Raw genomic sequence first — 13,276 nt, 5'->3', positions numbered from 1 at the left:
CAGACCTTCTTTCTCCTCTCATCCAAACCGGATCCAAACTAAGCCAAACTCCAGCCTAGACCTAATCCAGATCCACCCTCTCCCTGCCCAGCCCATCTCTAATTAACAGATCAGGTGCTGGGAGTGGCCATGTGCCATGCCCCCACTGAGGTGAGTATTGAAGAAGCCTCTCTGGTAGCAGTCATAGGCAGGTCCTAGCTCCAGAACAGGGGTCTCCGGGCCCAGCTTTCAGACGTCTCTGTGGACAGTGTTTCTGAACGTGCAGTGGCTGGTAAATGCTCTGGTTTGGTGTTTGGGAGGGAGATTTCAACACTGTCAGGGAATTCCCTTCCCAAAGAGCAGCCCTCTGCCAGGGCCCCTCTCTCCACCCTTCAATACCCCAGCAGCGTTAGCCTGGGTGCTTCAGCTCATGTCAATCAAATGCTGGATTACGTGAGGCTTCACGAGAGAACACGGGTCACCAGCCGCTTCGCTGTGAGAAGTAAAATTAATGGTGGGGAAAAAACAGTTGAGTCTGCACAAAGGTGGAATACGGAAATGTAACTTCAGCAATCCACTTCCTTCTGCATTAGGGGAAGGTCTGATCCTGAACCTCAAACTTCTCAGTATCTCTTTGGACAACGGAGAGCTGGCAAAGGCTGCAGTGTTGAAAGGTCGCCCCTCTGACAACAAAATGGCTCTGTTGACCTCTGTGTCTGGATTGTCTCTTCCATGCCTGGTGCTGCTGCTTCTCCTGGAAATCCCTGGTGAGTGTAGAAGAACATAGACCAGGGGTCGGCAACCTTTCAGAAGTGCTGTGCCAAGTCTTCATTTAGTCACTCTAATTTAAGGTTTCGCGTGCCAGTCATACATTTAACGTTTTTAGAAGGTCTCTTTCTATAAGTCTATAATATATAACTAAACTATTGTTGTATGTAAAGTAAATAGGGTTTTTAAAATGTTTAAGAAGCTTCATTTAAAATTAAATTAAAATGCAGAGCCCCCTGGACCGATGGCCAGGACCCAGGCAGTGTGAGTGCCACTGAAAATCAGCACGCGTGCCACATTCAGCACACGTTCCATAGGTTGCCTACCCCTGCTCTAAAGGGAGGAATAAACCCTTGTGTATTTTATATTCTTGACCCCACCTTGTGATCAGCTTATGCTCTGGAGTGTGAGAACCGGTAACAGTGTTTAAAACTTGATCCCAGCTGGTGTCACTGCAGGGGCTGGTCTTCTTTTTATAAGTGTCTGATCTTTTTGTAGAAATCTTACTGAGCAATTAGATTCAACAATATCCTGCAGCAGTGAATTCCACAGGTTAGTTAGATCTGGGTTAAAAATATTTCTTTTTATCCCTTTAAATCGTGTTGCTTTCAGACTTCATTGGGTGCCATGTCTGTGTGGGGCCATCAAGGGGCAAAATAACCCTCCGTTCATTGGCAGTAAGTCACACACCCAGAAGCTCCTTCTCTGTGGCTGGAGCAGCGCAGCAGCGGGGGCTCAGGGCCCTTCTCCCTGCTCCTGCCGATGAGGTTCTGCCCCTGCTCGTGCCCATGAGGTTCTGTCCCTGCCCCGGCTCCCCTGCTCACGCTCAGCGCAACAGCTCCCTGGTCCCTGCCTGCTCCCGGGAGCCGGGGCGGAGCTCTGGAAACGCGGCTCCGGGGCAGCCTGCAGGGGTCGCTGTGGAATGACACAAAGTTACTCCCCGGGCAGCTAAAGCCCCACCCTGGGCAGGGCCCGGCTCTAGGCAGTGTTAGGATATAGCAACAGAGGGTCCTGTGGCACCTTTAAGACTAACAGAGCATAAGCTTTCGTGGGTAAGAACCTCACTTCTTCAGATGCAAGTCTTACCCACAAAAGCTTATGCTCTGTTAGTCTTAAAGGTACCACAGGACCATCTGTTGCTTTTTACAGATTCAGACTAACACGGCTACCCCTCTGATACTTGTTAGGATATAGATATTCAGGCCTGTCTGTAAAGACCTATACTTTAAGAATTTAGGTGTATTCTTATCACTTAGCTAGTTATAGAGGTATAAAAGAAAGAAACAAAATCACTGTCTGTCTGTGTAAGGGCCTTCTCGTACTGTGACAGTCTGAGGCTCTGTTCTTAGGCTAAGTAAGGCCTTTGAGAAGTGAATGGTCACATCCTCACATTCCAAACTAGTCACACTGAAATAAGGTGCTATTGGGCTGTTAGAATCCAATCCTGTCCTGATATTCCCATCACCTCCAGAGAAAGGGAAGAGCCTAGAAGAGGTAAAAGGAAACTTAGTTTGATAGCATCCTGTCTGGCAAGAACTCACTTATCAATAGACACAGCTGGAAAACCCTTATGTCTGTATAGATGTAGTTGTGAAATCCTCACTTCTGTATTGTTTTGTATGTTTATTTGCATGGTCTCCATCTGGTTCTGTGATTGTTTCTGTCTGCTGTATAATTAATTTTGTTGGGTGTAGACCAATTAAGGTGGTGGGACATAATTGGTTAAATAACCATGTTACAGTGTGTCAGGATTGGTTAGTTAAATTTCAGTAAAATGATTGGTTAAGGGATAGCTAAGCAGAACTCAAGTTTTACTCTATAGTCTGCAGTCAATCAGGAAGTAAGGGGGGGGGGAAATGGGAACAGGGAATGGGGGTGGGGAAATTGGAATCATGTTTTGCTAAGGGGGGAATGGGAACAGGGAATGGGAACAGGGATGGCTCTGTGGTGTCAGAGCTGGGAAGGGGGACACTGAGGAAGGGAACTGGAATCATGCTGGCTGGAAGTTCACCCCAATAAACATCGAATTGTTTGCGCCTTTGGACTTTGGGGATTTGTTGCTCTCTGTTCCTGCGAGAAGGACCAGGGAAGTGAGAGGGTGAAGGAATAAGCCCCCTACCAGGCAGGGCTGGGAGCAGGATCCACACACTGGTGCCGGGCGTGGGACTCAGCCCCCTGCTGCTGCGGGACTGGGGCTTGTCAAGCAGCATCCCCCAGCCCGGCCTGTTCTCTCCTTCCAGGGGCCGGGGCCCAGGAGTTCCAGCTGCTGCAGCCCCAGGGCGCCATGTCGGTGTCAGCGGGAGAGACTCTCACTCTGACCTGCTCTGTGACTGGGCTCCCTCCAGTAGGAGCCGTGAGCTGGTTCAAGGGCTCGGGCAGTGGCCGCCAGCTCGTTTATGCAGAGGTGGGATCATTCCCCCGGGTGACTCGGGCTGTGAGTGGCTCTGACACAGACTTCAGCATCCGCATCAGTGACACCCGCCCCGAGGACGCCGGGATCTATCGCTGTGTGAAGTTTAGGAAGGGGTCGGGACCCTATGAGGAGATCAGATCCGGCGCTGGCACCGTCGTGTCTGTGAGCAGTGAGTGCGAGCTCCCCCCAGCCCCACGCCCCTCCCCACCGGGGGCTGGTACCAGGGCGGGGAACAACCCAGCTCAGCCCAGACACTGACCGGGGAGCTGCGCTTCCCACCGAGACTGCAGCAAAGTGGGACCTGGGTAGAGACCTACACCTGCGGGGCGGGGGGGGGGGGGGGGGTTATGGGTTTTGGGGAGAAGAGGGAGACATTTCTGTTCTAGCCCCAGGGATCGCTGCCCCCAACGAAAACGAAGTGCCAGGTGCACCGGGGGGTGCAGTGGGGGGTGACTGGCCGGGTGGGTGCAGTGGGGGGTGACTGGCCGGGTGGGTGCATTGGGGGGAGGGGTCAGGTGTTGGGTTGATTCTTCTCACTCGGCCCCTCCAGGAAGAGCTGCCGGAGCTGCTGGGGGGGGGGGGGGGGGGCTCTGCCGCCCTTCGCAGCCTCCAGCCGAACCGGCTGCGACTCCTCACACTCACCTACGCGGGGGAATCGCTCCCAGCACCAGGGGGTTTCTCCTCCCCTCCCAGTGCCCGGGGCAGCCCCATGGAGACGGGGAGCGAGGAGCAGGCAGGCTGGGGCAGCTGCACAGAGTTTGTGCTTCCTTGGCAGAACTGACCCGCGGCCAGACCCGGTCCTGGGGTGAATCTACTCGACCCCCCGCCCCCATCCCCTGTAGGGCTCTGGCTGTGGGCACAGAGCTCGGCTGCAGCCATGGGGTCACTGGGATGTTTTTCTTCCTTTCCTATGACACTTCCCCAGCCCCAGCAAAGACTCTCCTAGTCTTGCCCCCCCCCCCCTTTGCATTTGCTCAGGGGCAGGGGCTGTGGCTCCCCCGATCTCAGGCTGTCCCCGTGGGGAGGTGGGTCCCGTGGGGCGGGGGGAGGGGCTCTCAGGCGCAGAGGGATCTGACTGATAAACGCTTCTCCCCGCAGCCAGACCGTCGGCCCCGTCCGTGTCCGGCCCCCCCAGCAGGGCAGAGCCGGGTCCCCCAGTGACTTTCACCTACACGTCAGGAGGATTCTCCCCCAGAGACATCACTGTGACCTGGCTCAAAAATGGGGATAAACTCCCAGCCCCCCAGCCCCGGGTTCTCCCTGCACACGAGAGCGTCTCCTACAACATGTCCAGCACCGTGGGGGTGAGCCTGACCACAGGAGACACCCGCTCCCAGCTCACCTGTCTGATAGAGCACAGCACCTTACCGGCTCCCCTTAATGCGACTTACAACCTCAGCGATGCCCTGCGAGGTAGGAGCCCAGCTGGGGCTGACCCCTGGGGGCTCTGCTACTGGGAGGTGTGGGGGCTGAGACGGACCCATCGTCCTTTGGGTCCCTTGCGGGTGGGTATTTTGTGGGGGGGTCAGACACTGAAATCCAGATTTGGGTCCAGTCTCTGCCCTGTGCCCATCTCTCATCCTCGGGCCCTTAGAACGTAGAGACCCTTCCCAGTTGAAGTTACCCAGCCTGCTGTGCGTTTTGTCCAGGGATTGAGAGGAGGGAAAGTGGGGACGTGAGGAACATTTTTTTCCCCCTCTGCTAATTCTGGTGGTTTTAAAAGAATTTCCCTAAGCCTCCCCCCAGCTGGGAAGGGCCTGGATAAAGAAGAGATTTCAGCAAGAGCTGAACATGCTCCAGGGAGTGTGCTGGGGTGTGGGCGTGAACTGACGTGGGGTCAGTGGGAAGGTCAGTCTGTCCAGCCCAGGAACTTCCCTGTAACTCAGCAGGAAAAGGAGAATTTCTGTAGATGCCGAGCGCAGGATATTTGTGTTTTCAGTTCCCCCCAGGCTGCGAGTGGACACTGTCCCAGCGGCACCCGTCGCACTGAACGAGTCTGTGACGTTCACCTGCCGCGCGGAGGGGTTTTACCCGAAGGACGCGAGTCTCATCTGGCTGGAGAACGGACATGAGATGGATCTGGGAAAATCCTCCCCCCTGGCTGAGAATCCAGACGGGACTTACACGCTCCAGAGCTCCCTGGAGGTCAAAGCAACCGAGCAGAGGAGGCAGTCTGCGTTCACCTGTCTGGCTGTGCACGATTCCCAGCCCCCTGTCGGTGCCAGCGAGATGCTGAGACTCTCCCAGGTTCCTGCTGAGCCAGGCAAGCATACCACTTCATCTACTCCAGGTAAATGTGCAGTCGAACCCCACACACACACCCGCCTGCACTGCTGGGAAATGCCAGGTCTGGTCTGCGGAACCCAGGGGCCATTTCAGCCCATCTCCGCCAGGGGAGCCCCTCGGTGTCACAGCCACTCTTTTATTCCAGGATGATGGCTCGGCTCTGCTCTCCTGGGGCCCGTGGGCGGAGCGGGAGGGGGCAGGAAGTGTCACTGGCCGCACTCTGTGCCCAGGGCAGATGCTCTCTGCAGCCCTGCAGGGTGTGACTGTCCCTAGAGAGGGGCTCGAACATGGTCTCTCCTGCACAGCCGGTGACCCAAGGACTCCGGCACTGCTCAGGGATTTGAGGCTTTTGGGTAAAAGTGCAGGTGGCTCCTGAGTCCTTATTCTCCTGCTCGGCGAAGCTCGAGGTCTCCACCGGAGCGTCTGGGCTGCCCTGGGGCCAGCCAGCAGCGTGTGGATACAGCTGCCAGGCAGAGCTGGGCAAACTCTGCAGGGGCCATTTGCCAACCTGCTGTTCAGAGACAGGAACTCGCCAAGCCCCAGGGAAGGCCAGTTTCCTCGGCGCCCGGTAAAGGGGCGTGTCACCAGGGCGGGATGGCCAGGAACCAGCAGTTCTCTTGTCCGCGGGGGGTTTCTGTCCATTGGCTGATCTGGTGCATTTACACAGCAGGTCAGAGTCTGTTCTCCAGCCCCGCTCTCTGGATCGGGCTCTTCCTGGAGAAGGTGCTGACTGCCGCCTTCCTCCTCTTCCTCTTCCTGACAAGTAAACAGTAACCAGGTAAATGTAGATTTGCTGTGAGTTCCCCTGGGAGCCAGAGGGAACGGATTGTAATGCTGCAGCCCAGGAGCAGAGCAGGAAGCGTTAAAGTCTCATAGGGAGTCATGTTGTCTGTGTCTGGGAATGCTCATAGGATACAGACCCTCCCAGTCTGATGCCAGCCCAGATCACTAGTGAGCGGGTGGTTTTTTCATGGCCCCAGTCCAGTTCCTAGAGCCCAAACGGCCCCATCCCAAGGTGACCATCTCCCTGGGCACTACCTGCTGCTCTCACCGGGCATCAGGGACCCCAAGGATTGCATACAAGTGGGAAATGAATTGCTCTGCCCCATAGAGTGGGTCCTGCTGGCTTAGGGTGAGCTCCATGGCGAGCTGGCGAGGCTGGCCAGGCTTTCCATCACTGTCTGCACCTCTGTCACATAGAAGCCCCTTTGCTCCGCTCCGGTTCACAAGCAGCCTCCTCTCCACACACTCCCTCCATCTGGAAAATGCCTCCCAGGTTCCCCTGGGGCAGATTCCCCGTGGGACACAGTCCAGGGCCCCGGGTGAGCTCCGGAATCCCTGCCCCAAACAGCCAGGTGGGTCGGGGGAGCCCTGCAGGGGCCAGGGACACACAGGGGATCAATTCCCCTTTATCTCTCGTTACACGCATCGTCCCAGCCATGTCGCTGCTGGAAATCCTGCCCCAGGGGATTCACCCCCCAGAACAAGAGTCCCACTCCAGCCCGAGGGCCAGGCATTCCTGGGTCCCAGACCCTCTCCTGCGCCGGGCCTGTACGAGGGTCCCAGCGATCCATTCGTGGCTCTGGACCGGATTCCTTAGTTCCAGAGCCCGGTGACTGCTGTTACCCAGCCTCCCCTGGCATTGCTGCCCAGGTCCCCGTGTCTGTGCCCCAAAGAGACAAACCCCCAGCTCGTTCCATCCTGCTCAGCCTGATCCTCAGCCCAGAGCTGGTGGCACCGTCCCTTGGAGGACACCGCAGTTACTGCCTCAATCCTCTCCAGCATCGCCCTCCTCTGGGCTTCCTAATACTCGTGCCCTGGTCCTAACCCCTGACCTGGAGGGTCCCTCCCCTTTCTAGGGAGGGGGGAATTCAGGTACCAGCTTGTCACAGTCACTGGAAATCCAGGAGAGTCAGAGCCCCGAGTAAATCTCCCCTCGGTTAAACGTACAGCGTGAGATGACTGCTCCTCGATGCCCCCCAGCTCAGGGCGTGGTGGGGGCTGACATGGAGCGTACTAGAGCAGTTTGCCCCTCTGGGGGCTCCTCCCTGGGCCGGGTTAATGCTAAAGGAAGGGTCATTGACTGACTGCTCATTCACCTGTTGGATTCTTTCCTTTTGCAGCCCCTGGTCTATTTCTCAGATTTCTCGCACTGTCGCCACCTGCCAACTTCTCTGTCTGCAGCTTCTGTCCCCCCAGTCCAGGAAACGAGTCCCTAGATGGTAGAGCTGCAGTGACCCCTGCTGGCCAATCAGATGGAGCCCAGGCTTGACAGAGCGAAGGTGAAGGGGTGACCTGGTTACAGTCTATGTACCTACATGACGTGGGGAACGAATATTTCATAATGGGCTCGTCAGTCTGGCAGATAAAGGTCTGACACACGATCCAATGGCTGGAAGTTGAAGCCAGACAAATTCAGACTAGAAATGAGGCCTAAACTTTTAATGGTGAGAGTAATTAACCAATGGAACAATTAGCCGAGTCATGGATTCCCCATCTCTGACAATTTTAAAATCAAGACGGGATGTTTCTCTAAAGGATCTGCTCTAGGGATTATCTAGGGGACGTTCTCTGGCCTGTGCTTTAGAGCAGGTCAGACTAGAGGAGCGCAACGGTCCCTTCTGGCCTGGGAATTTAGGAATCTCTGATGGGACGTACCCACCATTCACTCCTGCCTGCTGATGAAAGAGCCACATGAAGGACTCCTGACCGGGCTCCCTTCCCCCTTCAGCCCATCCCTCTGCGCTGTCTGCACTGACCTTCGCTTCAGGGAGCAGATATGTGGAATACGGGGGTGTAACGCCATTTGTTCATGTGTCACACGCAGTGTGTCCGTGAGACCCGGTGGCCCCTGAGTCCTGCAGGTCTGGCCTGAGGCTCAGACTCTTGGTCCCTGGGCTGGCAGGAGCTGGGCGTTTTGCAGATGTGACACCGTGACCTGATTGGAGAGAAATAGACCCCTGCTGTTACTGCTGGGTCTGGCCAATCACTGGAGTGGCCTGGAGAGGGTCCCTGAGGGCAGTGGGCCTGGCTGGATCCCATAGGGGCCCATGCTGGTCTGTGCTCTGGGCCAGGGCCGTCCTTAGGATTTATGGGGCCCTACGCAACATTATTAAACCGGTGCCCCTATGCCCGACGGTAGCCTGGGCACGCAACCCGGGGCGGGGGAGGGACGAGACAGCAAAGGATACCAAACCGCCCGGCCTGCCTTACGGCGGCGGAGTATCCCAGTTCCCCGCAGAGACCCCCGTACCCTGTCCCTCACGCAGAATGCACCGCGCCGGCGCATTCGGCTCTGTGAATACGGCCCCTGCCTAAGGACACTGTTGAGATGAGTTCCTGTCTGCATCCTGTAAAACTTGCCCATACCGGTATTGCCCTGGCCTCTTCTTTTGTCATTCAGTGTTGCACGCATTCTAAAGCAATATGCATTTCCTCACCTTTTGGGGGCGAAGCCAGACTTTGAGGCACCTGCTCCCCTACTTGGTGTAAACTTTGCTTGTGCCAATCAGAAACGAACACAAACAGGTTTTGGGCCCCGTCCCCTATGACACTTCTATGATGTCATAGTTGGTACTTTATGGGCCTGCCTGCCATGTGCAGGCAGGGAGAGGAGAAAGAAAAACGAATCCTGTGTATCCTGTGTACACCCGTAACCGAGCCGGATCACCTCGAAGCCTCTCTCTCAGCTCACGTGTTTCAAACAGAGTTTCTACGTTTGCCGGTCGTTATGCGTTGGTTTGTATTTGTAAGTATCAGTTATTACTAATTGCTGCATCTTTGTTTATAAATATTGTTAGTAGATATTTTAGTCATTGTGTGTTTTAAGTTTCATTAACTCTATTAGCTAATCAAACGCTGCTCCCTTACCCCTTGTAATTATCCCCAATAAAGCTTTAAATTGATTCATTTTAGTTGTGTGTGTGTGTCTGCAGTTTGCAGCATGACCCATACTCTCCTTGCATCCCTTACCAATATAGTCTATTGCCACGTGCAGCCTGGTAAATAACAGGCCTGCATTTTCTTTCGCCCCTGCGTGCCCGTGGCAATCCACAGACACTGCAGCGCACGCTGGGTGTGCAGGAGCCGACCTGCTCTGACCTGCTGTCATGGGCGGTGGGTGAAGCTGCCACTTGGGGAGGCTAGCTCCCCAGCCCACCTGTGGACCCGCCCATACTCCACCCCTGCTCTGCCCCAGGCCCCGCCCCCACTCTGCCCAAGCCCTACCCCTCCCCACTGTCTCCCTCCTCTCTTCCCTCCACCTCCCTGCTCCACCCCTTCCAGGCAAATCCCTGAACCAAAATGAAGCAAATGACATTTGAAAAAACCACTCTTCTGCAATTTCTTTCTAAAGAAAACGGAGCATGTTGTCCACTGCATGCCAGAAGGTAAAGACTGGGCATGCAGAACGTACCTAATTAAAAGCACTAACCTTGGGAATAAAAAAATGTCAGTCATGGGTTTTTTGATATGCCCTGACGTTTGTCAGACATTTCTTTGGAAAAACTTTGTAGTAAGGGCGAGTCAGCTGTCTTGCTGAATACAACATTAAATACTATGGACTATATGATGCAGCTCTTCCCTGTTTTACATTTCTAAGCTGATTTAATATTTTAAATGTACTCTTAAACCTTCAAAAATCATTCCAGAATGTTTCAGTGAGTTAAATATGTAGCAAAGACATTATTTTAAATTAATCAGTCACAGAGGTTTGTGTGTTCATAACAATGTGCATTGCTTTTAGAAAAAGGGAACACTAATTTACTTTGTGTGATCTCCATAACAATAGACATATTTATGAAATTTCCCCAACTTTAAAAAATACGTTTCCAAAGATTTTAGGCATAACAAAGGATTTTACATCTTACTAAGGTACTGATGTTGCTGGCGGGTTCTCTTAAAACTAGTTCATCAGATAGTCAGAAGTAAAGAAAGGGAAACTCTTTGTCCAGCTATCTGGAAGGAAAGGGGTATTGTCCCTTTAAGGCAGAGGTGGCCAAACTATGGCTCGCGGGACATATCTGGCCTGCAGGATCATCCTGCCCGGCCCTAGCCCCCGGCCCCTCCCCTACTGTCCCCCCTCCCCTGCAGCCTCAGCTCACTGTGCCACCAGCGCTCTGGGCGGTGGGGCTGTGAGCTCCTGCCGGGCAGCGCGATGGCGTGGCTGGCTCTGGTCGGGCAGCACGGCTGCCAGACATGCTGCTCTGAATGGCATTGTAAGGGGGTGGGGAGTGGGGGTTGGATAAGGGTAGAGGGTTCTGGGCGGCAGTCAGGGGACAGGGAGCAGGGGGAGGTTGGATGGGGAGGAGGTTCTGCTGGGGGGGCAGTCAGGGGACAGGGAATGGGGTGGTTGGATAGGTGTGGGAGTCCCGGGGGGGCGGGGGTGTGGATAAGGGTCAGGGCAGTCAGGGGACAGGGAGCAGGGGTGTTGGATAGGGGGTGGGGTCCCAGGGGAGCGGTTAGGGGCAGAGGGGTTCTGGGGGTGGTGGTGGTCAGGGGACAAGGAGCAGGGGGGTTGGATAGGTGGGGGGTTCTGAGGGGGGCAGTCAGGGGGCGGGAAGTGGGAGGGGCGGATAGTGGGCGTGGGGCCAGACTGTTTGGGGAGGCACAGCCTTCCCTACCTGGCCCTCCATACAATTTCAGAACCCCGATGTGGTCCTCAGGCCAAAAAGCTTGCCCACCCCTGCTTTAAGGGCTCTCTTCAATGGGGCGGGGGGTGGGGGTGAAGGGAGAAAGGGATGGACAGAAAGGACAGGAAGACTTTGGAAGCAAGGTTTTTTTACTATAGTAATTACAATTAAAATGTGTATTTTAGCTAAGGGTGGTCTTTTGAAGGATTTCTTTAAAAAACGGTATGTCTGAAGATCCAAGCATTTAAGGCAAAAGATGATTGTGCATCTAAAAATCTATGCAAGGATTTTTTAGAGATGTGATTTTATAATCTTCACCAAATCACTACTGAAATATTTCTAAAGCAAATTTTAAACTAAGGTCCTGTAGACTGACATGTTCTGAGTAAATATGACAGTGATGCACAACTGGTTTTGTCAGTAAATTCAGAAACTGACAGTATATACCTGGGGGTTGGCAAATACCAGTTAAATGGCTTCATTGCCACTTCAATGGCTCTTTAACAGTTTCAATGTTGTGCTAATAAGTCTGGCAGCTGGAGCCTTTTTCACTTTTAAGTTACTAGCTCCCCTCCGGAATAAGATGTAGAGCGCTGTGAGTTAAACCCACCTTCGGAGAGCGCAGTAGGGAAAGCGCTGCAGTCTGTCCACACTGACAGCTGCGAGCGCACTGGCGTGGCCACATTTGCGGCACTTGCAGCGGCATTGGGAGCGGTGTATTATGGGCAGCTATCCCAGCATGCAAGTGACTGCAACGTGCTTTTCAAATGGGGGGTGGGGTGGAGTGTGACAGGGAGTGTGTTTGTGTGGGGGGGAGAGTGGGTTTTTGGGGGGCTGAGAGCATGTCAGCATGCTGTCTTGTAAGTTCAGACAGCAGCAGACCCTCCTCCCGCCCCCCCCCCCCCCCCACAGCATTCCACACTAATGGTTGCTTTGTCTCCGAGCAGATAAGCAGCCAGCTGTCAGAAACGGAGCTTTGAAAGGGCATATCTGCATTCCTGCAGCCGAGTCCAAATCAATGACAAGAGTGGCCACTTGACTTAAGGGGATTATGGGACGTTACCAGAGGCCGATCACAGCGCAGTAATGCAACACCCCGTTCACACTGGCGCCGCAGCGCTCCAGGGGAGCGCAGCAAACGTTATTCCACTTGCCAAGGTGGAGTACCAGGAGCGATGTAGCTGCGGAGTCAGAGCCTTGCCAGTGTGGACGGGGAGTGAGCTAGGGCGCCCGGGCTGCTTTAATGCGCTGGAACTCACAAGTGTAGCCAAGGCCTAAGAGTCACCAGGCTGCAGCAGCTAGCTGTGAGAGCCTGCAGGAAGGGTCAGAACAAGGGTAGGAAGAGCCGGACGGGTGGACACTAAGAACCAGTGGTGCCCCAAATTTTCAGGTTCCCTACCCAGCCCTGTATGCCGCTTAGGCCTAAGGACGGCCCTGCTCTAGGACACCAGGGAGGTGGGAACACAGACCATGTGTAGTGCTGGGTTGTGTCTTTTCTGCTTCTTTTCTGTTGAAGCCTCCTGCCTCTGCTCCGCTCTGAGGGGTCAGGAGATATTTGTGTAATAATTTCTGTTTGACAATAAACCACCCTGGTAATGCTTGAACTCACCCCAGGGCTTTTTAGCCCTTCCCTCCTTCTGCTTCAAGTTGCAAACTCAGCTGCTGGGAGGAATTCACTTGTGTGTCTCCTCTTCCTGGGTTGCAGCAAGCAACAAAGTCTTTTGCCCCCTCAGTGTCCTCAGTACACCTCTACCCCAATATAACATGGTAAAGCAGTGCTCCGGGGGGCGGGGCTGCGCGCTCTGGCGGATCAAAGCAAGTTCGATATAACGCGGTTTCACCTATAACGCGGTAAGATTTTTTGGCTCCCGAGGACAGCGTTCTATTGGGGTAGAGGTGTATTTTGTCTGGTGTCGATGGGCCTGCTGTGTCAGGCAGGACATAACAGCTGCTTTTGGAGACTCGCGTTTCACACTAGTTCATGCTACTCTCCTGTCCGCTGATTTGCACAGCTACAGACGCTTCCAATGCGAACGCTCCAGTAGCACCGTACACGGTGGCTACAGCTGTTATAAGTGAGATTAACGCAGGCAGCAACTCACACCATTCAATAAAGTCTAAACAGGAAGCTCGTTTGTAGAACTCTAATCCCTCGTGTAACAACACTAACACCCAGGTGAGCCGGCCTGGCTCCAGCTCG

The 13,276-nt window shown here is 54.4% G+C and overlaps 1 protein-coding gene across 1 annotated transcript; it reads left to right on the top strand.

The window, feature by feature from the left end:
* Positions 1 to 673: 673 nt before the first annotated feature.
* On the top strand, positions 674 to 7,955 carry LOC135886555 (signal-regulatory protein beta-1-like). The gene is made up of 6 exons (XM_065414304.1): positions 674 to 746; positions 2,988 to 3,329; positions 4,259 to 4,573; positions 5,100 to 5,450; positions 6,114 to 6,224; positions 7,570 to 7,955. The coding sequence occupies exons 1-5, from the start codon at positions 674 to 676 to the stop codon at positions 6,218 to 6,220; spliced, it is 1,188 nt and encodes a 395-aa protein (XP_065270376.1). The 3' UTR covers positions 6,221 to 6,224; positions 7,570 to 7,955.
* Positions 7,956 to 13,276: the final 5,321 nt, after the last annotated feature.

Source organism: Emys orbicularis, chromosome 12, assembly GCF_028017835.1.
Source record: "Emys orbicularis isolate rEmyOrb1 chromosome 12, rEmyOrb1.hap1, whole genome shotgun sequence".
Taxonomy (NCBI): domain Eukaryota; kingdom Metazoa; phylum Chordata; order Testudines; family Emydidae; genus Emys; species Emys orbicularis.
The sequence above is the reverse complement of the archived record's forward strand: the minus strand, read 5'-3'. Positions and strand labels throughout refer to the sequence as shown.